Source organism: Lissotriton vulgaris, chromosome 4_1 (genome assembly GCF_964263255.1).
Source record: "Lissotriton vulgaris chromosome 4_1, aLisVul1.2, whole genome shotgun sequence".
Classification (NCBI taxonomy): domain Eukaryota; kingdom Metazoa; phylum Chordata; class Amphibia; order Caudata; family Salamandridae; genus Lissotriton; species Lissotriton vulgaris.
In genome coordinates, this window is record NC_141691.1 from 620611432 (window position 1) to 620639053 (window position 27622).

The window sequence follows — 27622 nt, forward strand, 5'->3', positions numbered from 1 at the left end:
ACCAAGGGTTGCAACCTGTTAGCAATTGTTTTGGCCAGTATTTTGGTATCAATATTTATCAACAAGAGCGGCTTATATGATTCACTCCTATTTGCAGCCTTGTTTGGTTTTAATAGCCTTACTATGAGCGCTTCACATAAGGTATGGGGCAAAACCCCCTTAGCATAAGCCTCTGTGTACACCCCCAGTAGTCTCTGGGATATGCTATCTACATAGGTCTTATAGAACTCCCCAGGCAGACCATCTACCCCAGCCGCTTTCCCATTCAGGAGGGACATTATAGCTTTCTTCACATCCTCCACCGTCCAGGGCTGGGTTAAGTACTCTCGCTGGCCCAGTGACAATCAGCCCAGCGCGACATCCTCCAGTTACTCTGACACTTCATTATCAATGAACCCCAGCCTAGGCCCATGTAACTTAGTATAAAACTCCATGATCACATTAAGGATCTCTGGCGTGGTGTGATGTGTTTCTGAACCTTGATTAATCATTTCTACAATGTATTCCTGCTCCCTTGGCTCTGCTAATTTATTCGCAATACACCGACCTGGCCTGCCACCCTCCTCATATGCCTGTGCTTTCCACCTCCTGGATCTGTGTCTCACCTACTGCTCAGCTATGTCGGTATGCTCTCTCACCTGGGCCAGAAAGTAATTTGTGGGTCTCTGTTCGTATGGGCATTCAAGGGTATGGATCTTATCTTTGATATCTTGTAGCCTATTCCTGAGCGATTTCAAGATTCCTGTCTGCACTTCCAAGCATTCCTCATGGATGGTGACCTTGAAGGCCTCTTATAGGGTTCCTGCCTCGCCTACTGAGCCTTCATTTTCAATGAAGAAATTTGTAATGGCGGACCCAATGGTAGTTTGTAACACCTGATCCAGCAGGGACGATGGTTGCAGTCTTCATTGAAATGGCATCCTAGTGCATGCAGGTGTCGCTAGCTCCAACATAACTGGGGCATGATCAGATAATGTCCTAGCTAGGTGTTTTACGTCCACCGCCCACGTACTCACCTCCTATAGACCAACCAATAGTCCAGCCTCGACCATGAACCGTGCACAGAAGACACATAGGTGCCCTCCATGACCATGAGATTCCGGCTCCTCCAGGCATCAACTAATCCCTTGGCCTCCATTATTTCCCTTATTATTTCCGCTGCCTGTTTTCCGTGCCATGCTGTGGTGGCAGAGCGGTCCAATTGTGGGTCTAGATACACATTTATATCTCCATCCCACACAACCACTGATGGAGGGAGCAAGCCCATGCGCCTCCAGACAACATTATAGAATGCGGGATTGTCTATATTGGGGCCGTATGTGCTTACAAACAGTGTTTTTGAGTTGGTCAGTGGGAAAGGTGTTCCCCTTTTAACCAGCACCAGCACACCCCTAGCGTATGCGGAGTACGACTAGGCCACCCTAACCTCAGCTCACCGTCTCCCTACATTATGCTCTGTGTGTTTTGTGAGGTGTCTATCCTGCAAAACCACTACTTGTATGTTGTGTCTGCCTAAGTATGCTAGTACATGACAATTTTTTGGGGGGCTGTTAAGACCCCGTACTTTCCATGTTAGCAATTTATTTACCCATCTGTTCATTGCATTTCCTATTTAGAATTTCCAGATCCTTTGGCGCACACAGATCCTACTGTTGAACAGTTCTCGATCCTTTCCTGCATGCATCTCGTACTACATCCATAACTTAAAATGAACTTGAACCCCACCTTCTCCCACTTCAGCACACCCAATTTGCTAAAGTCATCCCGTATAACCCTAACACTCCCAAACTAGAAAACATTTCCAATCCCTGTTGCTGGGGAACACCCATAAGGTGGCGGTGGCACTAGTATGCTTACTGCCTCCTGTTGGGCAGGGAGGTGGCCAAGTGTATCACTTAGGTTGGTATGCCACTTATGTATTATACCTACTAGTCCCTAGTCCACTAATATCCTGAGTTTTTGCCAGTAGTACCATCTTACTCACAGACAATTGGTAAGTCATCTTCGTGCGCTGAGTGCTACTTTGTGGCATGTGTCGCCATCGTCACACAGAAGCCATCCCTTAGTTAGTCCACACCTCAACACCAGGTGTGGTAGCCTACCGCCATCTATCTCTCCTTCCATAGCCATACAATATAAATCCAAGTGTTGGTATGGCAAAATTGACACCGTTCCATATTTCATTATTTTTCTTCTTCATCTTCTTCATCGGGTCTTTCCTCCTAATCGCGGCAACCCTTCTTCAGAGATTTACCATACTCCATGCCTTGTTTCGGATTTGTAAATATTTTAGTCTTTCCTTCTACTTCGATGCGGTGTCAGGCTGGGTACAGCATTGCGTATGGAATGCCTGCTTCCTGCTAGTGTTTCTTGGCAGGTTGAAATTCGTGCCATGCCGCCTGAACAGAGACAGTGAAATCTGAGTAAAATGCTAGGTCATTACCATTATAGTTGATTGTTTGCTTCTCTCTCACTAGCTGCAGGACCGAATCCCGAGCCCTGTAATTTAGTAGTCTTGCTATGATCGGTTGCGACGGTGCACCTGGGACTGGATGCACCGCTAGCGACCTATGGGCTCTCTCCACGATTAGCACCTCAGACATGGTCTCTGGTCCTAAAATGTCCTTAAGCATACCTTCCACGTATAGTTCCAATGTTGCCCGTGTTGGTGGATTCCAGCAGTGCAATGAGTCTGAAGTTGTTGCACCTTGATCTCGCTTCTAAATCTTCATTATTTGCCTGTATTACAGCCAGGAACCTTCTACATATTGAGGCACCTATTTGAGTCAGTTTGTAGGTGATCTTCCGTGTCAGAGATTTGATTTTCTGCTTCTCCCAGCCTGGCGCCTTTTTTGTCAAGTTTCGCTGACAAAGGATCCATCCATAGATTTAGGGCATCTATTGTCACATCAATAGATTGAAGACTGATCTGCATTGCGAGAAGCGCTGTCTCTAGCGATGAGGCCCCTCTACCGGGGCATCTTTCTCAGAGTCTGACAGAGTTTGTTGTTGAGAGTTGCCAGGCTTGGGGATTTCAAAAGTGAGGCGGGTTGTCTGTCTTTCCCATTATGGCCATCTGAGCCTCGGGGAGCAGCGAGACGACGTGAAATTATTTGACGTTTGCACCTTTTGATTGTATTGTGGTTCACTCTATGCTTGCGTACTCTAGTGCGGCGTTCCACACTGAGATGAAAGTTGAAGCTGCTTGCCAGGCTATAAGCGCCATCACTGCCCAAAACCAGCTGTTGTTTTTATTCTGGTGTTAGTCTGGCAGGACCGGTGTGAGTCTGTGGCCCCAGTCCCAGCGCTCCACCAGCGGTACTGCACGCACCCTGTCTCTCGGCCCAGTTACAGCCGCGCACCGGATCAATGCCTCATTACCGTGCATCTTCCTCTCAACAGTCCACACACAGGACTTTGTGGTGTCTGGGCCGCCAGCGAGTGCAGTCTTCCTGTGCCCGCCTTCCCGCGGGTGCGACGCCACAACTACATGCAAATCTGCACTCAAGCAGTCATCCTCAGCCAACCAGCATGTGGATATGGGTTAACTATCTCAGTTTACCAGTTTATTGCAGCTCCAAGTGTCTTTTCTCCTGGTATTTAAGGAGCAGCAACCCCACCACGGGCACCCAGCGGTGTCAATCGCACCTGGTAGTTGCTATTTTCTTGCCTGTTGCTGGCAGCCACAATGTGGTTCTTAGCAGCAATCTCCATGTCCGCAATTACTGAGCGGCTTAGAGTAACCACAACTTGTTTGGTGCTGATATGCCGCTGCTTAGCGAGCGGGATGGCATACCCTCAGCAGGATATAGGATATTGCGCGGATTATGCACTTGGCTGTTCCAGCCACACTAAGGTGCAGCCATCTTGCCATGCACCCTCTACCCCCCCCCCAAAGAATTGACTTTAAAGCTCTCTGCATTGACACAAGATAAAGCATGCTCAGGGTCCTCGTATCCTGAGCCATCTACTTGTTCCTTATAGCAATACACAAGATCTGAGATCAAACAACTGTTTTCTTCTGACCATCCCTAGAATGAAAAGGACCTGAAGTGGAGGGCAATCATTTATCTTTAAGGTTTCAAAGCTTTGGAACTCACTCCCTATTGATCTTAGGGCCAAAGATAATCTGCTAGAATGCAATTAAAGACCCACTTAATTGCATAATTAGTGCATCATTGCGATTCCTGTCAGCGCTTGTAAGACTGTGTCGCCATGCACTCTACAAGAATGCAATAGTAATAACAATAACAATAATAATAATAATAATAATAATAATAATTGACAACTTATCTGCAAGCTATGATTCAGCATCCACCTCTATCACCTCAGCATCCACAACCCTCAGCCTCGTAGGTAACCCTAATCAAAACAGAACACCAATTATCTCTTTGATTAGGACCAAACATTAGACCACTCAATGAAAACACTGGCCAACAGGAACAATATTCCTATTCTGACCATATCCCTTGACACTCTTTACACCATAACCGTCAATTGTGCTGTGCATGCTCCACAACTGTAGATCAGGTGTGAGACACTACAAACTTGAACTACTAGTTCTTACAGATACCTGAATTCTGCTGGATTTTCTTTATGAAAATTCAAAATATGGCCTCCTAGCCATGGGAATCATCTCCCATGGTAAGGGGGCATTTTTTGTTTTTTACCATCTTTTACCGGCAGGTCTTTCCTGGAGATAATGAGCAGTAAAAACCAGCTTTATTTCCACCATCTAAATTGGGAAGACAGGCGCATAGCTTTATTCCTCCAAAGGCCTTCCTCGATTGGACCGTCTGAGAAGTTTGGCCACCGTGGAGAGGAATAGTCACTGCTGTTGATAAACTAAGGTCTCCCTGCATATAAATTTGGCCGTCAGACCATTATATTAGTGGGGAGATATTTACCAGCAAGATATAAATCAGCCTGCCAGCGAGGTTTGGTTCAAAGAGGTCTTATAGAAAACTTTTAAAGAGATCTTTTTTGAAAGATGAAAACATTATTGCTCTTCCTCCATTGTCCAGCAAAGTTAATGGACGAATTGAGATTACCTATTTTTCAGTTTCGACAGCAACAGAATACTGGTCTCCATCCCCATTCACCATCCTTACACCACGCCAGCTCGGTAGGGTACTCAAGATTTCATTTTTGTCAGAGCAGAATGTTCTGGAATAAAAAAAATACAAGTAGACTGAAAAGTTAGGCGGATGTTAAATAATAACTGATCACTATGAGGGTATCTTTTTTGAACTAGCTCTTTAGCATTCTCATTTCATAAAATGACTTCACTCTAGAACATGGAAAAAATAACACAAACTGTTCATTATTCTTATGTGTATGTGTGTGATACTACTGGCGGATTTTTTATCTCAAGCAGAGTCAATACATGTTTCCTGATTAAGGATGAAGATATTTCCTATATGTAAATAAAGTAAAACTAAGAGGATGAGAACAATAGCACAGGAACAACGTCTTTTTTTTATAAATAATCTTCAACTGATGATCAGATGAATCAAATATGTATATTTAATTTGACAAAGTAGATTATTAAAGTCAGAGTTAAACAAAAAAATATTTATAAAGTTGGAAAGAACACATCATTCCAATATGTGCATGGTGAATATGATCTAGAGGATAAGTCTTGTTAAAATATACATAGCAAGCAATCTTCATATAGGAATAAATCTTTGAGTTTGGCCATTTTCCACAAATCTCAACCAAGTCCGCAGAGTAAAACTCCCAAAGGCATAGTGCAAAAAAATGTCATATCGTTCATCTGCAATGCATCAAAAAAGGCACAGGGCCCAGATTAAAAACAAATACAAGACAGTTGGCACCAGAATATAAAAATACCAATCTCAGTTAAGGGTTGGAAAAACATTCCGAAGAAAATGAAAAAATCCTTGAGAAATTTAGAAAAGAAATGGGTTCAGCAAAAAAATATCAGTCAGGCGGCATTGGACTCTGAAGCAAATGTGGGTTCAAAACGGATGGGAATCATGTTAGCTTTGGAGATGCTACACATTATCAGCCATGCCATTACACATGACATGGATCTGACTTAAACTCTCTATACTCTGAATGGAAACCAGCCAACAGATACAAATGATTATCCAGGCTTCACTGTGGTCAAGTATTTCAATGATGAACTGGCAATCTACAGATGCACTACTGGCTTAAACACATATTTCCGCAGAAAAGGGAATCTGTGATCTTATTTCTTGGAGCCTTATTGATGGCTATTGATGGCTTATTGATTCTATTGTGAAGTTAAAAAAATTAAAAACATCAGTTGATAGGATCTTGTATATGGTAAATTTGGAAAGACTGTACAAAAAGATTCACCTCATGCCAAATTTGTACTCTCATTCATGCTTCAATATAAGAAATAAATAACAAGAATTTGGACCTGTCTATCATTTTGGCCAACCCCCCTCTCCCTTAAATTGTATTTTTGTGCACAACCCGAAGAACGAACTATAATGTTTGCAAAGATAAAGCATTATCTTGAACATGGTTGCACTGATTTGTACATTGTATGATTTTCGGACCATTGTTTTATTTCTGTAAGTCACGTTTTATTGTTTAAAATATTTTAAACTGCACACGACAACAATATGGTTGCTTCAGCCTGAGTTGGACGAAATCCCTACCCCTTCTGCCCCCTGACACCAGAGGATACAGGCTGGGTGTTAAGATTTCCTGAATAAAAGTCAATTGTATTTAAGTGGTCAGAGGTTGGAGGAGTAGATCATACCTCCTGGGCCAAAGCAGCATGGCTAGTTGTCCTGTAGATCATTTATATCTACCCTAGATGTAAAAGAATGTATACACAAGTGTTGTTCAATGTATTTAAACTTAAACCAGAAATATGAAGTCATTCAAATATTAAAGTCACAAGGAATTTTGGAACAAAAATGTCACCTTAACCTAGCGCAGGCTCAAGCCTTTATAAGTTCTTGAAGAGATAGTAAAAACGCCGGAAGCCCACCTTTGTTACATTTGATTTTGCAGATAAACAAGAGACAAATCTTCACAAATGCAGGAACACACAATAACTTATGTGATTCATACTAAGGGTTGTGCCCTGTGCCATTCTCTGAAGCTGTGTGAAAAACACATCTGGTGGGAGCATAGAGCAGTGAGCCAGGTCTATATGCAAAAGGTTTGCTAGGTCATGAAGACCGTATTTGTGGGTGGCCCTGTAGAAGTATTAGATGCCCTTTGAGGAAGAGAAGGCTTCCTTGTGGATTAGGATGCTCATTTGTGCCAGCTATCCTGTGGATAGTTTATTTCCTGCAATACATGCTCCACAGTTTTGTGCTGCTTCGCTGTAATAAATCTGGAGGAAGAAGTGCTAATCCAGGCACTTCCTGTGATGCCTCACAAACTCAAATGTAACGCATAAGGTAATGCAAGCATAAAGGAATGATGTGCAGCAGTGAGACTTGTGCATATTCCTCATGCTCCCATTGAGTAACCCTGCAGTCTTTGATGGTCATCTCTTGCCATACACTGCCAATCAAGAAAGACATTGGCTAGAAAGCATTCCTCCAAAACCTGGAATCCTTCTTTAACAAGCATTAGAAATGCAATGGGGCTCGGATTTATTTGAGTTTGAGTTAATGGCATTGTAAATGCCAATGTATTGTTGCTATGTGTTATGGAGTGTGTTCATGTGGTGCGTACTGCCAGTGATCTCCTTGTGAGTGTGAGAATATTGCACCGTTACTGCCTGTGATGTCCTTCTTGTGAGTGTGAGAAGCTTGCACCTCTGCTGCCTGTGGTCTCCTTTTGAGCGTAAGAAGCTTGCACTGCTGCTGCCTGTGATGTTGTTCTTGTGAGTGGGAGAAGATTGCACCTCAGCTGGCTGTGGTCTCCTTGTGAGTGTAAGAAGCTTGCACAGCTGCTGCCTGTTATGTCCTACTCACTACTCTACTCTACTCACTACTCTACTCACTACTCTGCACTCACTACTCACTACTCTACTCACTACTCTACTCACTACTCTACTCACTACTCTGCACTCACTACTCACTACTCTACTCACTACTCTACTCACTACTCTGCACTCACTACTCTGCACTCACTACTCTACACTCACTACTCTGCACTCACTACTCTGCACTCACTACTCACTACTCTACTCACTACTCTACTCACTACTCACTACTCTGCACTCACTACTCACGACTCTGCACTCACTACTCACTACTCTACTCACTACTCTACTCACTACTCACTACTCTACTCACTACTCTGCACTCACTACTCTACTCACTACACTACTCACTACACTACTCTACTCACTACTCACTACTCTACTCACTACTCTGCACTCACTACTCACTACTCTACTCACTACTCTACTCACTACTCACTACTCTACTCACTACTCGGCACTCACTACTCTACTCACTACTCACTACTCTCCACTCACTACTCTACTCACTACTCACTACTCTACTTTCTACTCACTACTCTACTCACTACTCTACTCACTACTCACTACTCTACTCACTACTCACTACTCTGCACTCACTACTCTACTCACTACTCTACTCACTACTCACTACTCACTACTCACTTCTCTACTCACTACTCTGCACTCACTACTTTACTCACTACTCTACTCACTACTCACTACTCTACTCACTATTCTACTCACTACTCGCCACTCACTACTCACTACTCTACTCCTCACTACTCACTACTCACTACTCACTACTCACTTCTCTACTCACTACTCTGCACTCACTACTTTACTCACTACTCTACTGACCTCACTACTCTACTCACTACTCACTACTCTGCACTCACTACTCTGCACTCACTACTCACTACTCACCTCACTACTCACTACACTACTCACTACACTACTGCACTCACTACTCACTACTCTACTCACTACTCTACTCACTACTCACTACTCTACTCACTACTCTACTCACTACTCTACTCACTACTCACTACTCTACTCACTACTCACTACTCTGCACTCACTACTCTACTCACTACTCTACTCACTACTCACTACTCACTACTCACTTCTCTACTCACTACTCTGCACTCACTACTTTACTCACTACTCTACTCACTACTCACTACTCTACTCACTATTCTACTCACTACTCGCCACTCACTACTCACTACTCTACTCCTCACTACTCACTACTCACTACTCACTACTCACTTCTCTACTCACTACTCTGCACTCACTACTTTACTCACTACTCTACTGACCTCACTACTCTACTCACTACTCTACTCACTACTCACTACTCTGCACTCACTACTCTGCACTCACTACTCACTACTCACCTCACTACTCTACTCACTACTCACTACTCTACTCACTACTCTGCACTCAGTACTCACTACTCTACTCACTACTCTACTCACTACTCACTACTCTACTCACTACTCTGCACTCACTACTCTACTCACTACTCTACTCACTACTCACTACTCACTACTCTACTCACTACTCTGCACTCACTACTCTACTCACTACTCAACTCACTACTCACTACTCTGCACTCACTACTCTACTCACTACTCTACTCACTACTCACTACTCTACTCACTACTCTACTCACTACTCTACTCACTACTCTACTCACTACTCTGGTGTGTTAGTACTGGTAGTACTGATGGTGGTAGTACTGGTAGTAGTGGTGGTGGTTGTGGTACTGCTAGTACTGGTAGTGGTAGTACTGGTAGTGGTAGTACTGGTGGTGGTGGTACTGGTAGTACTGGTGGTGGTGGTAGTACTGGTGGCTGTAGTAGTGGTAGTACTGGTGGCTGTAGTAGTGGTAGTACTGGTGGTGGTAGTACTGGTAGTATTGATGGTGGTAGTACTGGTATTACTGGTGGTAGTGGTAGTGGTAGTACTGGTGGTGGTGGTAGTGGTAGTACTGGTGGCTGTAGTAGTGGTAGTACTGGTGGCTGTAGTAGTGGTAGTATTGGTGGTGGTAGAAATGGTAGTACTGATGGTGGTAGTACTGGAAGTACTGGTGGTGATGGTGGTACTGCTAGTGGTAGTACTGGTGGTGGTGTTACTGGTAGTACTGGTGGTGGTGGTGGTACTGGTAGTGGTAGTAGTGGTAGTACTGGAGGTGGTGGTACTGGTAGTGGTAGTACTGTTGGTGGTAGTACTGCTGGTGGTAGTACTGGTAGTGGTGGTACTGGTGGTGGTGGTACTGGTGGTGGTGGTACTGGTGGTGGTGGTACTGGTGGTGGTGGTACTGGTAGTGGTAGTACTGGTGGTGGTACCGGTAGTGGTAGTGCTAAGGTGGTGGTACTGCTGCCCGTAGTACTGGTAGTGGTAGTACTGGTGGTGGTGGTACTGGTGGTGGTAGTACTGGTGGTGGTAGTGGTAGTACTGGTGGGTGTAGTAGTGGTAGTACTGGTGGCTGTAGTAGTGGTAGTACTGGTAGTACTGATGGTGGTAGTACTGGTGATGGTGGTGGTACTGGTAGTGGTAGTACTGGTGGTGGTGGTACTGGTAGTGGTAGTACTGGTGGTGGTGGTACTGGTAGTACTGGTGGTGGTACTGGTAGTAGTAGTAGTGGTAGTACTGGAGGTGGTGGGCAAACACTCCAGCACAAGAACAAAGGTTACGTGGGCAATGGTGGCACTTGTTCAAGTATCTAAAGCAAACAAAATGTGAGAGATAGCGAACTGTGTTACAAGAGAAAAGTGGCGTGTGCAATTTACAAAAGGGTACCGTACTTCGGGACATTAGCAGGAATGCGGCTCACTGTGTGTACAAAGGAACAGAGGAAGAACAGGACGCGCGCAGGGTGGCACATGTGGAGAGAAGGTTAAAAGAGTCGGGGGCCTAGCAAAGAATGAGTAGGGCTATGGCGGAAGGAAAAGGAAGTGGGTTCGGCCATTACCGCAAGATTAGCTGATGATTAGCTGCACAAGGGGCCGCTGAGGATGGGGGTACTGCTGAGCTGAGGTCCTTGGTTTGCTGGCACGCGGGGGGGCGGTCAGGGGCTGGTGGGGGTTTGCTTTCGCGGCGGTCTAGGTGCAGGGAGGGGTGGGATGCATGCGAGTAATGCAAGGTTTGGTGGCTGGAAGGGTGGTGCTGGCTGGGGGCCAGGAGGTAGCGTGGCGCATTCGGGCACATGACATCGCGGATAGCCGATAAGAGAGCAGCTCCACTTCTGAGTTTGTCCTGGTGCATGAGGGGGGATTGCAGGGGCGGAGGCTGCTCCACCAGGCTGGGCAGGGAGTAGGACCCTTCTTCCCGTCACGGGAAGTGAATAAGGAGGCAGGGGGTTGACCCAACGGGGGATACGAAGGTCTACGGACACCTTAGTGCCTATGAGGCGCAATAGGTGAATATGATTGCAGAACTTTGCATCGCAATAGCGTGAAGTTCCCACTGCTCGTATCGGCAGGTAGCGCGTATTAAGGAAAAGTTAAGAGCGGTAGGCTGGTTACAGGAAGTGTGTGGTGGGCGGCACTTATGGTAATGGCACCCCAATGTGCACACGGGGAGGCGGGACACAGCTCGGCAGGAAAAGGGACGCAATAGCCGGTAGAGAGAGGGGAGGGAGGCGGGTAGCTGATTGTTGGGGGATCAGCTGAGGGTTTGGATGCGGGGATGGGGCCGGCAGCACAGGGTGTGGTTTGGCAGGACAATGGAGGTGTCTGCCACGGGTCGGATGGGTTGCGTTCGGGGCACCTGCAGGACCTGGCTGCAGCATGCATGGTTGAGTGACATATGATTAACGTGGGGAAAGTAAGGACACGAAGTGGGTGCTCGTAGCTTTTTGGCAGAAACTAGTGGGGGCTGAGCAATAGAGGCTGCCCAGCTGCGAAGAGCCCCACTGTCTGTGCGGCGCCTACCCTTTCAACCTGGAATGTTCAGCCCTCACTTACAGTATTAACTACAAGTCCCAAAATGCAACGCGCTGTTGGTTTAAAAAAAAAGTGATTGACTTAAGTTGTCACTCAAGGTGCCCGGCTACGCGCCCACTATGGTGCCTAAATCATTTACGTCAGGTTTGGCGGTGACTTCTGAAAGCTAAATAGGGTTGAGGGAGAGTCAGTCACATACAGTCCAGTTTATCTGAAAGACCGCAAGGCAAAGACTAGTGTAACCACAGCTGGAGATACTCAAGTAGGTGGAAGCTGTGAGCCCGGAACGCGATAGATCGAGTCCGAGGTGTGTGCATGTGGAAGTCGGTCTTAAAGGGGACAAGTCATTTACGCGGGGCCTGTTAATGGTGAGGTGTGGTTTGTTACAGACAGATGCGGTCACTGGTCTGCTTTCACCCTCTCCTCCCCCCGGCTGCAGCCTCCAGTTTGGGTGCGTCCCTCTAAAGTCCAGGAATCCCAGAACGACAGGGGAAGACCCATACACCCCCTTACCTAGAGATTGAAGCGCCAGCAGCAACCCTCAGCGCCGAGGATCCATGGGGGAAGGAGTTCCGGGGCCAGGGGAGGGTTCACTGCACTTGCAGTCGGAGAGGCCGAGCACAAAAATCAAGGGAGGAGGGAGTGAACGGGAGACAGCCTCTGACGGCTCACCTGGAGCAAGCAAGGCAGTCCTGCCAGCCAGCGCAGCGGGTCAGTGCGACTGCTGATTAGATGTGTGGGGACTCCGCGAGACTCAGGCTGTGGGGTGCAGGGGAGGGGTTTAATGTGTCCATTATCACTACTCCTAACTACCTAATAATATCCGTGTCCCGTTAAACATTTGCAAATACCAGAACGTTGCATTTTCAGTACTCCTCCAAAGAAACATCCTTCCCTGCCGATGTAAGTAACACATGTACGCTTCCGCTGAAGGAGACAAAGTGCTTTGTATGGGGAAACGTGGTTTTTACAAGTTCTTTTTTTATCGTCTCGCTCGGTTCTAAATAGAGTCAAATGACTCATCTTGTAAACATAGACGAGCCCACGGGAGCGCGGCAGTCAATGCACACACGGGAGCGCACTTCCCCACCATCAATGCGCGCACTGGTTGCAAAGCTGCTGAGTCCAGGGCAGCGTGCGCTTCTTATTCCGAGTATAAACTAAGCAGAGAAGGACAGACCCCGCGTGAATAATGGTGGCCTTATAAACAGCTTTTGGGATCCAAACAAAAAGACAGTACACCCGAACGGTAACTCCCCGTGTGGCTTGGTTTATACGGTCGTATGCCCAAGCATGCAATGTGAACGCGCTCGCACCATCTGGATTACATTACACGCCCACTGTGACAGCTCCTAATTAAGATTAATCACTCTCCGTGCTCGTTCGCGCACAGAAAATGCCATGAAACTAACATCAATGAGGGACGAAAAGTAAATATAGCCTATCACGTCAAGGCTACTACATAGACAGCACAGCGAAGACGAATCACTAGGCAGATGCCATAAAACACTAAGGAATGTAAGGAATTTGTCTGGCCAGAGCCCTAGATATGCTTTTTTTTCTTTAACATTAGGATCTCGGAAGCTCCGCCTCCACTTCGTGGACGCGAGGCCCGAGCCCTAAAAAGGTCAGTGAGAAAAGGTCCAGGGACTATTTCCCTCAATTAGAGAAGCAAAAGGTGCATTGTCTTGGACATTCAAAAGTAAGTCACTCCTCCTCATATTAACATCTTTGTGAATTGAGCCCTTAGTTTTGCAAAAGACCTTGGTGCAAAGGTGCTCTGAACTAGATCTAGATAGGACCAACTACACGTGCTGCAGAAAAAACATGAAACTGAATTATTCCTGCATGCCTAAAATTGAACTCCTTTCAAATAGGGGTTGCATTGAAGAGTGGCAGGAGACAACTTACCTTTACTAACCAGCCTCTAAGTTTCTTCTTCCTCATAAGGCATAGAATATGCCATATATACTGTTTTAGCCTTGGAGGCGCCCTCTACAACCAGGGGTTGCTCCTCCACTAAGGCAGAGGAGCATCGCCCCACTGCTCTTTAAGCTGTTCAAAAAGGAAAAATAAAGTTATATTCACGTAACGTTATTATCATTTCATTTTTCCTGCTGCAGTGTGAATTTTGTGCGGGTGGGGCTGGGCTCTGTGACACTAGAGCACTTCAGGGGGAGGAGTGGTGGCACTCTCAAAGTGGGCATGACGGTTTGGCCAGCTATCTTGAGCCGGCCAAATACTCATGCGCACTTTGCATGTTCTCCACCGGCTGCATTGTACAGCCTGGGAGGAGAACATGCCCTGGTTCCCAGTCCCCTTCTGAGCGCCGAACCACGACGCTCAGATGAATCACAAATCTGCATTGCAGCGTTGTGATTGGCTTAGGGGAGCTTGGGTGCTTCCTGCTGCTGGGACTCCAGACAGGAAGAAGATGAAGAGGACGGCCTAGAAGCAGAGGCCAGCTGCACTCAGGTAAGTATTTTTTTTTTTTAAATTTCATTCCCCCACCATTCCCTCACCCTCCCCGCCCACCACCCCTGTCCAGTAGCAGCCGCTACTGACTACAGCTGTCTTTATTGGCGCCACCCTCATGCTTTTTTATGGTCTAGCTTGACAGTGCCGCTGTTACCAGACAATTATATGAGAATCAACTGGTAAGGGGCTTTGGCTCTGCACAGATGCTGGGAGTCAGGAGTGCATGTTCTGAGGGGGAAGACATTGAGTGCTTCCACAGAAATGTGCTTCCTCTCCACACAGTGATAATCATTTAGTTAATTTATCCAGCTGCTTGAGTTTGAACTTTCAGGAGCACACACATGACCTTAGAATATTGTTAAAATGTCTTCCCTTACTAGATAGTCTATCCTGTTTTTCTCTGGCAGCAGCTCAGACGTGAGGAGTGCAATCATTAACCCACATGGATTTTTGGGTCTGGTTGACGGTACAACTGTCACCTAACCTTTTATCAATATTGTTCTACAGTTCTTTGCTTCCACATAAAAGCATATCCATTCCCTGCTATTGACTTGCAATGCCTCACATTACCGAACAACATTCCTTTAAAGCCAGACCTTTTGGCATTGCCAATGCTTGTTTAATGTTAGCACTGCCATACCTGAAAAAAGGTGTGCAAAATGGAACATATTATTAAGGCCTCATTTGTAAAACATCCTACTTTGTGCAATACGCTCAATGCATTTCAACCGAAAGTACTAAGTGGACGAGCGTTGAAATGAGTGGATAGAAAGTGACCTTTTATCACGTGTGACATTTTCAGACCACACTTGCTTCAGTTTTTTTTTTGGGGGGGGTGAGGGATAGTGCAGAAGCACACTGCGACTTTTCTGACTATATATAGAATGGAGAAAATAACAAACATTCACAGAATGCAAAGCACAGTTGTGGTTCATATAAGACGTGACCACATGATAGCTATCGAGTGTTAGATGATGATGATTTTAACATTGACATGTTGTGAAATTAGGAGAGGCTTGTGACTTTTGCAATATTGGGGAGATTGAGGATCAAAGGTATAAAAAGGATTACTGTTAATAAATCAGGAAGACAAGTTAAGAGATTGCTGAATGGACGATCTATTTCAGGGCCAGCAAATAGCCAAATGTCACCTTGCCAGTCCTGGGTTTTAGTCAGCAAATCTCTGAATGCCAGAAATTCGACATGCATACTTAGACTGGTGAAAGTAAAACTACGAATCCCACAATTTAAGGTGCCATTGACTAGTCTGAGAGAGCGCAAACTGATCTAAATGTAGAAATACACCACACTTACACGTAGTAAGCACAAGTCATGAAGAGAAATGCCATGAGTGCTGATAGTACCTACATCTATATTCTGAAATATATAGTTAATGTAGAGATTTAAATAGAAGTGGAACTAATGCAGAAATGTGTGAAACTACATGATTTTATTAGACGTGATTATTCCTGAATCCATGTCGTGTAGCTGCTAAAATGTAAGATGGCATACGGTTAAACGTAGAACGTGGTAGGCCTCAGGGCCAGAGCTAGAAGGGAGGGGGAAAATGGTTCATTTCACGACATGGATTGCACTAATGTTTTAGTAATAACGTTAATAGGTCATGATATATAGATGTGTTTACTGAATAATAGACTAGGAGTACTAACATGCTATTAATTAAAGAAGAAGTTGAAAGCTATAAACATTATGAGAAATGCTGTAGGCCTGAATTGCTTAAACAGTGATTTACACAGATTGGTCTGGGCCGAGGAATGTTGCAAACTTAGTTGGAAGTCTATGAGAATTGGGGTTTTGGCTGCCGATGTCTGTCTGCAAGAGAAAGGGGAGATCCAATTATAATAGAATGAATAGAAGTTTGTTCTAGAGACGGACCAGACATGGAGGAGGGTTCCGGAATGTATTGAGGGGTATCAGCGGGCCGGAGAAGAGTCTGAGAAGCAAGGTCGATGCTAACCACGAAGCCTCATCATGGAAAAAGCCAGAAGCTACACCACGTGAGGGGCGTCTCTCGAGGGGCGTCCCAGATGTTGTTATGTTTTTGCATTAGGGACAGCACCCCGGGGTGGAGTTAGAGCAGATGCCTGAGGACCCTTTAGAGAGCGGATGGGTAGGCAGAGAGGGGTCATGACTGCAGAACTATAGGTTTTCACCAAGAGCTTGAGAGTGGGTGACTTCCCTTGGGGGTCATTCACTGCTGACACCTTTTGATAGGTTGGGACCTGGTTAAGTAGGGATACCATCTAGAGCAGGGTAGGGACAGCCTAACCTGTATTTTCCTTCCGGCTGTAAATGACTGAGAGAACACAATACGTGTCTATGCTCATAGCCCTCTTGTTTTTAGAATTGGTTCTTGTAGTTTCCGTTGCTCGTCTGAGGGCTTTCAGAGAGCACTTGTATGTAGTTGGGCCTGTTTATCTTGTGAATCTCATTCTGAGATGCCTGTATCTTCAACTTATATTGACTTTATAATAAACCTTTGAAAGCTAGAAGTTGTTTGTGATCCTTTGGGCGGAGTCATTTATTGGGTGAACTAACTTGGTAAGAGATGTACTTTCTTCCCTCAATGACAGGCAATAAAGGTTCAGTCGACCAGACCGGGGTTTAGATCAACAGTGATAAAGTATCGATCAAAATCTCGCCCTTCCAGTTGGTAGCTATAGAGGATGGTTGCCTTCTTGAGGAAGGTGATCTAGGCCAGGCTAGATTACCCCAAGGCCCCTAGAGACCGATGATCGGAAGAACCGCCCGCCGAAGAAGGACCGGATGACGTGAGACAGAAAAGCAGCAGTATCGGTCGAGAGTGAGTATAAAGGGTCATGCGTGCTAGATTGCGGTGTTTTTGTATTGTATCTATGTTGTAATGTCTGGCGGAGTTGAATGCCTGTAGAGAGACTGTGGAACAGGTTGTGAGCGCGCGCAACCGGTGGAAATCTTAAGCTCAAGGAGAGCTTAAGTGGTTCGGGTGTATCGGACACCCAGAGTAATTGTTAACTAGTGTGAAGGGGGTCATGAGGTACCATTGATCACCCGAAGGACCAGATAGGGGGAACGTAAGAGTGAGTGCGTGAGTAACGGACGCTGGTCGGAAGTTACTGTGTGTGTAAAGAACCTATCAGAGAGACGATAGACATCTCGTCAGTTGTGTTGACAATTACAAATAGACTGTGGACGTACAGTCGAGGGAAGTGACCGCTTGGTCGGAAGTAGTCATTTTTCGGTGTATGAATGGGACGCGTGCATGACCGCGAAGAGAGCTGAGAAAGGAGGGGTGCTGCTGCGAAGCGGAGACTAGTGACGTCAGAAAGTGCCGCGCTGGGATTGGCCGGCCGGTGAAAGACCGCGCTGCGATAGGCCAGCTAGCAAAGCCGCGCTAGGATTGGTGGATTGTCATCAGGAAGTAAACAAAGTATTCAAGCTGGAAATTTTGCGCATAATTATGAAGTGTTTTAAATGGTTAAGAGCGCTGTTTAAGAGGGAGAGGCGGGGATCTTATGAAGGGGAAGAAGCCCCGCCGGAGGGTACGCCGGCTTATTATATGGCGGCAAATGTTGGGCTGCACACAATTCTGCGGATCTCAGAGTGGAGTAAGATTACAGACGGAAATGAGGAACTGACGTTCCCAAAGTACGGGACGTTCAGATTAGAGGTGTTACACAGATTAAAAGCAATTATGACCGCAACGAGACCCTTGCCTAGACCGACCCAGTTTGAAGCCCTTAATGCGTGGATTAGGGCGGCGCATGAAAAGAACATGAACAGACGACAAGAAAGGGTGAAACGATCGGTAAGGGTAGTACAAGATGCAAAGTGGGATGCGGATGCTAAAAGATGGAGAGTGCATAACATAGAAGTAAATAAATTGTATCCAGTGTTAGAAATGCCCGGGAACAAAAGCCCCCTAGAAGAAGACGATGAGAGCGAGACAGAGGACAGCCTGATAAACAGATTATTGACAGACAGGCCACCCCCGTATAACAGAGCAGGGGGAGATGTCGAAAGTAGTGAGAAAGGGGGGGGCAATGCAGGACAGCATGGGCCGCTTCCCAGTTCCGATTGGGATCCCGCTACAAAGAAAGAACTGTCCCAGCCTAGCCAAGTGCAGCAGGTAGTCGGGAGGTTTGTGGTGCAAAGGGCGCCAGAAACGGAGTGTGCCACATCCTACGCATTACCCGATGCACTACAGGTACCTGTTACTATAGGTCCTATAGTATCGATATATGACCCAGAGAGAGCTAGAGGGGAAGCACGGGTACGGAGGGACAGAGAAAGCGCAGAGATGGCAAGGAGGAACGATACGATTAACTCCCCAAGCCTGTTGCCGATACCAAAAGAGTGGAGCACCCCAGTCCACACAGCAGGAGATCCAGGGGGCCATAGATGGCCAGAAGATATGAGGGGATCAGGACGGAAATCCTTTCAGGAGCTAAACGAGTACATGAAGAAGTGGGATGAGGCAGTTGAGGCTCACAAGAGCATCATAGCTGCGGAAGCTGAAAGAGAAAGTCAGGATAGCGGAGCCCGGACTCACTGCGGGGCTGAGGAGAGCAGCCCGGAGTGGGACGGGAGGGAGAACGCTAGTAGGGGAGTCACCCATTGGGCCCGGAGGGGAGATAGATCAGGCCTAGAAAACGGGGGCCCAGAAAACGGGGTGGTGTCTCGCCCAAAACATAACGAAGGAGACCGAAGGACTCGAGAGTATAGAGACAGCTTTAAGTGTATCCACTGTGTGCCCGGCAACAGAGAACAGAATGGGAGTTGCGAGAGGTCGCACCATAGTCCCTGTGATGACGGCCATGAGCGAAGTCCAGGGAATATGGGGAACCAGGAAGGATCGTATCAGATACTGAGTGATACTAGACCGAGAGAGAGTGGAGACCGGAGAGAGGATAGCAGAGAGGCATACTGCGAAAAGAGAGAAGTGAGAGAGAATGGGCAAAGTAAGATTGGGGGTAACAGGCCCGTATTCCATCACCTTCCAAGATCGGATGGCAGAGCATGGGACCTAGAGAGGTGGGAGCAAGGGAGAGCACTCCTTAACTCTCCCGAACCCAAACGTAGGGCCCGGAGTTGGGATGGGAGAGAAACCTGTGAACCTCCCTCGAAAGAGATATTGCGAGCGGAGATAAAAGCCAAAAGACTCGAGGTCTCCAGCTTAAGGTCAGATCTGGATGACATGATAGATGGTACCCTGCCCTTAGAAAGAATGGAAATGTATGAGCAGGAGGAAATTCTGTTCATGGCAAAGGACGTAACTCGAAAGGCGAGAGCAATTCATGAGAAATTAGTGGAACTAGCAGGCAAATATATGGTGGACCTGTCAAGGACCAAAGCATTACAGGGTAACCACAGGCTACATTACACAGATCGAGACCTAGATGAGAGGAGAACCATCGGATTGAAGACGCACATAAGGGAACTGATTACTGGAATAAGGACATGGAGGGCACTAGATAAGTGGGAGGAGAGGTGGTCCAAGAAAGGGACCGTCAGGAGAAGCACACTTGGTATGACACCAGGAAGACAGCAGGGAGTAGAGGCATACCCTTTGAGGGAAGTTGCAAATGGGACCTACGTCCACGTCCCGTGGAGTAGGGGAGATTTAGCCGCTTTTACCACCTCCTTCCCCAAATTGCGGGAAAACCCAGTGGAGTGGTACAAGCAAGTTGAGAGATTCGTAAAGATCTCAAAGGTCCTATGGATAGATCTGAACACGTTGTTTGACATTGTAGTGCCCGGAGATTTGTGGACGGCATGCAAGGTTAGCGCTGAGTGGCCCATAACTGAGCCAGAGAGAGATGCTAGGACTAATGGGCCGTCTGAGATTGTGATGGCAAAATTCGAGAGAGTAATGACTTGGCTGAAAGATAAAGTGCCAATGCAAGACATAGATTGGGTCAAAATAGACCGAACAAGACAGGAACCCAAAGAGACAGTCCACGAATACTATGAGAGATTGCTGAAGGCGTTTAAACAGTATAGCGGTCTGGATGTAATGGATCCAAAAGACATAGGGCAATTTGTGTCCAAGTTCGTCTTGGGCCTGAGACCGGATATTAGTTTGATGATCCAGCAACACTTGATTTGTTGGCAAAATAAGCCCCTAGATGAAATACTGAGATATGCCAGGTATTGCTGTGATGAAATAGACTCGAAGGCTAAGAAACTAAAGGAGAAACTGATGGTGGTACAGATGCAGGCAGCAGGGAAGGGGGGACAACAGCAGCAGCAACCAGGAACAGGTACTGGGGGAAGGAAACAGTACGGTCAGAACAAGGGCAACGAGGAGAATTCCACCTTTAGACCCAGGATAGATATAGCTGCCTTAAAGAAAACGACTAGGTGCCACCAGTGTAACGAGGTGGGGCATTGGAAACGCGAGTGTCCCTATAATGTTGAAATAGGAGAACAGGAGGTAGAGGAGGAAGAGACCCGGAGTGCGCCTACAAGAGGGGTAACGCAGTATCAGGGAAAGGTGCTCAAAGGGGGGGGGCCTCCTCCCCGAGCCCAGTTCCCGCAGGCACCCAGGGTAGCGACTATGGGTAAGACATATAGACAGATGCCCCTGTTTGTCGGAGGAGAGGAATGCTATTATGTGGACCCACTAACTGGACAGAGAGTGGAAAGGGATGACTGCACCCTCGGGGCAGCTTTAGAGGTGGACCAGAGGGGACCCTATGTTGAGGCCGAAGTGGCGGGGTTCCCTACGACATTTCTAGTGGACACAGGAGCCACTCGATCCACGATCAGATCAGCCGCAGTTCCAGGCCTGCCCATGTCTGGAGAGACCATACAAGTAGTGGGGGTCGCTAACAGGAGGATGACCAGCCCACTGACTGAGCCCGTGCAGGTGAAAATAGGGAAGTACAGTGATGAGCACCAGTTTGTGGTTTGTGATTCTAGTCCTGTATGTCTGCTAGGAAGAGACCTTTTGTGCAAACTAAATTGCACCATATACTGCACACCACAGGGAGTGGAGGTATTGACTAATGACGATGATGCTGACTTCAAAGTCGCAAATTCCAGAATATGTGTGGAGTTGTATCCCACTCTGACAGTAGATGAGCTCCCCTGGGACCTGAGAGAGACAGTAGCTCCAGAAGTGTGGGATTTCACTGGGGAAGAGATTGGGTTGGTGAAAGGGGTGGACCCAGTGAAAATTGTAGTGAAACCTCATGCTGAGTTTCCAAGAACACCTCAGTATAAATTGACTCCAGAAACGATTGCAGGCATAAAACCCGTGATTGAGTCCATGATTAAGCAGGGAATACTGAAGGAAATCGTGGGTAGTCCATGTAACTCCCCGATTATGGGTTTGCAGAAACCAAATGGGAAATTCCGGATAGTGCAGGACCTCCGAAAGATTAATAACATAGTCGTTTCATGTTGTCCAGTGGTACCGAATCCATCAGTGATACTGTTTCAGATACCGTTCCAAGCAGAATGGTTCACTGTAATTGATCTTTGCCAGGCTTTCTTTTCGATCCCTTTGGACGAAGAGAGCCATTTTCTTTTCGCATTTAAGCTGGAAGGTCGCGTCCTAACATGGTGTCGTATTCCTCAGGGGTATACAGAGAGCCCATCGATCTTTAACCAGCTTCTGAAGAAAAATCTTGAAAGTCTAGTGCTGCCCCAGAGGTCAGTTCTGGTCCAGTACATAGACAACCTTTTTGTGGCGTCAGAAACAGAAGAAGCTTGCAGGGAAGACTCTATTGCATTGTTAAATCACCTAGCTGAAAATGGGCATAAGGTGTCCCCGGGAAAATTGCAGTACTGCCTGACTGAGGTGCAGTACTTGGGACACAGAATTGAGAAAGGTAAACGAAAAGTGTCACCAGACAGGATAGAGGCCATCATGAAGATGAATGCGCCTAAAACACAGAGAGAAGTCAGGATGTTTCTAGGGATGGTGGGATATTGCAGACAGTGGATTGCAAACTTTTCACTGAAAGCAAAACCCTTGCAAAAACTGACGCACAAGGAGGTGAGTGATCCGGTACCATGGGACAAAGACTGTTTGATGGCGTTCCTACAGCTGAGAGAGGACTTGTGTCGTGCTCCGGCTCTGGGAATGCCAGATTACGATAAACCATTCTTGCTCTACTGTTGTGAGAGAGAGGGTTGCGCGCTGTCTGTGTTAGTCCAAATTCATGGGAATGCCCGTAGACCAGTCGCGTATTTCTCGGCTACTTTAGACCCAGTAGCCGCAGCGTTGCCCGGATGTCTCAAATCCGTTGCCGCAACAGGTGTCAGCATTGAGAGGTGTGAAAACATAGTTATGGGGCATCCGTTAGAGGTGCATGTGCCCCATTCTGTTGAATTATTGATGACCAGGACCAAAACACAGCATCTGACAAACAGCAGGCTCACGCGCTATGAGCAAGTTGTTCTTGCTGCAGAGAACGTGACCCTCAGGAGATGCTCTGTTTTAAATCCTGCTACCTTGATGCCACTTCCAAACGATATTGAGGATGATGATGAATGTACAGACCATGACTGCCTCGATGTGACTGAACTATGCACCAAACCAAGACCCGACATCGTAGATGAGCCACTGACAGACCCAGACGAAATTTTCTTTGTCGATGGCTCATGTGTAAGAGACGAAGTTGGGCAGTTGAGAGCAGCTTACGCCGTTTGTACAATTACTGGAGTTGTGGAAGCTGGATGCCTGGAAGGAGTACACTCCGCTCAGGTGGCCGAGATTATTGCCCTGACGCGTGCCTGCCTGGCAAGCAATCAAATTCGAGTCACCATATACACTGACAGCCAATATGGATACGGGGTAGTTCATGATTACGGGCAGTTGTGGTCTCAAAGAGGTTTCATGACCTCTTCGGGCTCTCCCATTCGCAATGGAGAGTTTGTGCGCCTGTTGTTAGAGGCGTTGCAATGTCCAGCAGGTATCGCAGTTGTGAAGTGCACCGCACATACCAGAAATATGGACTTCGTGTCACAAGGCAATAGATATGCCGACGAAGTCGCACGGTATTGCGCGGAAACAGGGTACTCTTTCACAGAGGTGGAAGTGGGTGGAATAAATGTAAGGACTGAATTAGCCATGATATTAGAAACTGTTGATACTTGGGACGAACTGAAAGACATGCAAGAAAATGCTCCTGATTGTGAAAAAGAAACATGGCAAAAAGCAGGATGCATGGTGGGAGAGGCCCATTTCTGGGTCTCAGCAGATGGCAGAGCAGTGTTGCCCAATGAGATGGTGAGCCCAATGGCCAGACACATACATGGTCCCGTCCACTTAGGAAGAGATGCTATGCTGAGAGTGTTTAGACAGACCTGGTACAACCCTAAGTTCAGAGTAGCAGCTGAAGCAGTGTGCCAGCGTTGTGTGACGTGTCAGCAGTTGAATGTAGGGAAAAAGACGCCAGTTGCACTGAGCCACATAGGGAGGTCAGGAGGTCCATTCAATCGAATGCAGATAGATTTTATTGAAATGCCAAGGTGCAACCGCCTCCGCTATGTCCTGGTGGTTGTTTGCGTATTCTCCAGGTGGGTTGAGGCATACCCTAAACGTAGGTGCGACACCCTCACAGTAGCCAAGTTACTGCTTAGGGAGCTTATCCCGCGCTTCGGGGTGCCGGCCTCTTTGGAATCAGATAGGGGAACGCATTTCAACAGCGAGCTTGTGAAGATGATTTGTGCGGCTCTGAATATAGATCAGAAATTACATTGCAGTTACCGACCAGAAGCCTCAGGAATTGTGGAGCAGATCAATGGCACCATCAAGGCCAGAATCGCAAAAGTGTGTTCATCCACATCCTTGAGTTGGCCTGACGCTTTGCCATTGGTCCTTATGAGCCTCCGTAGTACCCCAGACAGAAGAACGGGGCTGTCACCGCATGAGGTGTTAATGGGGAGAGCAATGAGGTTGCCATCTGTCCCAACTACTGCACTGTTAAATATCACAGATGATATGATCCTGGACTATTGTAAGGGGCTGTCTGACGCCATTCATTCTGTGTCCCTTCAGGTGCAGGCTGCCGAGGTTCCATCGTGCCAGGACCCGTGTCATGACCTGTTGCCTGGGGACTGGGTCCTGGTGAAAAAACACGTGAGAAGAAGTTGCCTGGATGTTCGTTGGCGTGGGCCTTTCCAGATCATCCTGATCACGAACACGGCTGTGAAAGTAGGAGGCCTGCCCAATTGGATCCACGCGTCACATACGCGGAGGGTTCCAGCACCTCTGGAAGAAACAGCTCCTCTCTCGGATAGACGTCCAGCTGCGGACCGAGAAGCCATAGAGGGGGCTAGCCAAGCTGTAGAGGTGCCAGCGGAAGCAGGGAACGAGTCTGACCAAGCTGAGGACGGTCAGTACAGCAGCGAGACAGACAACGCTACTGAAGGAGAAAGTAGCTGGGAGTACGAGTCAGACACTGACAGGTCTGACAGAGAGCGTGAACAAACAAGAAGAAGAAGGAGTAGAAGGGTACGTGGAGAAGCTGATTGGCCGCAAAGAAGGAGCTCTAGCCTGAGGTCAACTCCGGAGAGAACCCTTCCTCCGATATCAGAAGACTCAGACCCGGAAGAAGGTGCTCAGGGCGCTGAAGCACCGGACTTGAGGAGGTCAAGAAGAGTGCGTGTGCCTAACAGAAGATACTCCACCCCTGAGTGGACATATCTGGCGACAAATGTCTTCGAAACCAGAGACAGGGAGGATCCGAGCGGTGGTAGTGTCCAGTTCTGAGCCCATCGTCACAGTGGAAATAAGACTGTTAGTACCCGGAGTCGAACAAGAAGGGTCACTGACTTTCATGCTCCCCCGTCCTCCCCGCCTCAGCAAGTTAAAGCACATGTTTCTTACGGAATTGCAATTCCCCGATTTTGGTACAAAAATAACAGCCCATGAAGAGCACAATCTTCGTTTGGAAATATTGAACTTTGCTATTGAAGCTGCAGGCGAACGCCTGATAGTGGATGCTTAAAAGACTTTGTAAATAAGCGAGAAGAAAAGAAGATTACCTAGCGCCCAGGAAGCAGAGAATCGTAGGGACTTTCCCTGAGTTGATGGAGAAGGGCTAGGGTTGTCTATATTGAACTGTTAAAGGACTTTTGCGAAGAAGGTTGTCAGCTTCCAGTTGTGTGGTTCTAAGAGCAAGAAGAGTAAAAGAGACTGTAAAGGAACGAAAAGAAAAGAACCTTGTGCTGAGTTACAAGAGAGCCATACGGTCTGACGAAATGGGAGCCGGCACTCAGAACCGCAGGGCTAAATGTATAATAGGCACACTAATAGTAGGAGTGATAATATTAATAGCTTTAGTGGTAACTGTTTCCTATGTAGAGGGACGTAATGAGGAGGCAAGGGTAACCGATGTGAAATCTGTAGAGACGCTTACCCCCACCGTTGCTGGGGAGAAAAGGGAAAACACTCGAGAAAAAGCGTTATTAGCTGCAGAAGCCCGCAGGTTACATGTAGATGAGTCCCAAGGTGACTTTAGGTCAAACGCTTATGCTAAACTTCTATATGAATACGTGGATGCCATGGAGGTTAAGGACTGTTACGTCTGCATGCAGTTGCCAGCGTCTGTAGATGAAGGCATTAGGTATCACCACCTCCCGCTGACATATGGCATTACATGTAGCTTATTGCTTAGTATATTTTATGGGAGAGATAGTTTTGAATACTATTTCTCCAATTATGACTCAGTGTTGCCAGAAGTCCCAAATTATAAGCAAATGAATAAATGGGACTACTGGAAAAGTGAAGACAGGTTGGCAAAGTTTTTCATTCCTTGGATTACCTTAGATACTTCACATGCCCGTAGAAATAATCTGACATGCAAGGTGTCAGAAGTCGAGAAGAAGTTCATAGGGCAGGTGGATGATCGAAATAGGAGACAAAAGATTTTGAAAAAATCAGGACAATGGAAAACAGATTGGACCGAAGAAGAGAAGTCACACAAGAGAAAGGGTAGTAGTGGTCCGATAGCTTTGGATAAAACGCAGAGAGGAAAGTTATGTCTTCACAGAGCCAAAACGTATTATGAAAATGTATACGTGGGAGAAGTTAGCTGTGAACATGCTTTCAATTTAGAGTACTATACCAAGGACTTCCTGAAGGGAATGCAAGTGATTCCAAATGTATATTTTGTATGTGGAAGAAATGCCTACGTGAGGCTACCTGACAATTGGTATGGCTCATGTTACTTGGCAATTATCTTCCCCAAAATATATCATGCCCAAGACTTAGAGATCATCGAGGGCAAGACATCATCGAGAGGAAGGAGAGATGTAGGAGATGTAGAAATGGTTGGAGATGTCTTTGGAGCTGTGTTCCCTATTTTGGGATTAATCCTTAATGATGTAAAAATTAGACGACTAGCAACAGTCGTAGACAGGTTGTCTGCCAGCACTGCCCAGTCCTTAATGCTGGTAGAAGGAGAGATGCAATCGATAAGGGCTATGGTTCTCCAGAACCGCCTTGCATTAGATGTCCTATTAGCAAAAGAGGGCGGAGTCTGTAAGGCTTTGAAGGTCCAAGAATGTTGTACTTACATTCCAGACAATTCAAAGCCCCTTGAGAAAGTTATTAGGAACATAACTAATATTCACAAGGAGATCAAAGACCTGAGTAGAGAAAATGTCTGGGAACAGGTGGGCCATGGAATGAGTGAAGCTGGAAGTTGGCTCACCACCTTAGGCAAAAGCTTTGTGTGGTCTATCCTAAAACCTATCATCATAATATTGATCTGTGGGATCGTGTTATGGGGATTGGTGAGGGTATTCAAATGGTACCGAGCAAGAAGGTCAGAGAGGGCCCAGAGGGAACAGCTGCAGAGATTGGCTGCCATACAAGATAGTCAGTACAGGAGCCTGAGGGCTCTGGAGACGCAGAAACGAGTTATGCTAGCAATCACTGCAGTTTAAATGTTAATGATGACCCCGAGAGGTCATCAAAGGGGGGAACTGAGAGAGCGCAAACTGATCTAAATGTAGAAATACACCACACTTACACGTAGTAAGCACAAGTCATGAAGAGAAATGCCATGAGTGCTGATAGTACCTACATCTATATTCTGAAATATATAGTTAATGTAGAGATTTAAATAGAAGTGGAACTAATGCAGAAATGTGTGAAACTATATGATTTTATTAGACGTGATTATTCCTGAATCCATGTTGTGTAGCTGCTAAAATGTAATATGGCATACGGTTAAACGTAGAACGTGGTAGGCCTCAGGGCCAGAGCTAGAAGGGAGGGGGAAGGTGGTTCATTTCACGACATGGATTG

The 27622-nt window shown here is 46.7% G+C and overlaps 2 protein-coding genes across 2 annotated transcripts in view; both read left to right on the forward strand.

The window, feature by feature from the left end:
* Window positions 1-27622, forward strand: part of SUGCT (succinyl-CoA:glutarate-CoA transferase) — a 3450745-nt gene that overhangs the window by 2030561 nt on the left and 1392562 nt on the right. The gene's annotated exons all lie outside the window — the stretch shown is intronic.
* On the forward strand, window positions 25570-27375 carry LOC147722341 (uncharacterized). The gene has a single exon (XM_086966832.1). The coding sequence runs from the start codon at window positions 25570-25572 to the stop codon at window positions 27256-27258; it is 1689 nt and encodes a 562-aa protein (XP_086822958.1). The 3' UTR covers window positions 27259-27375.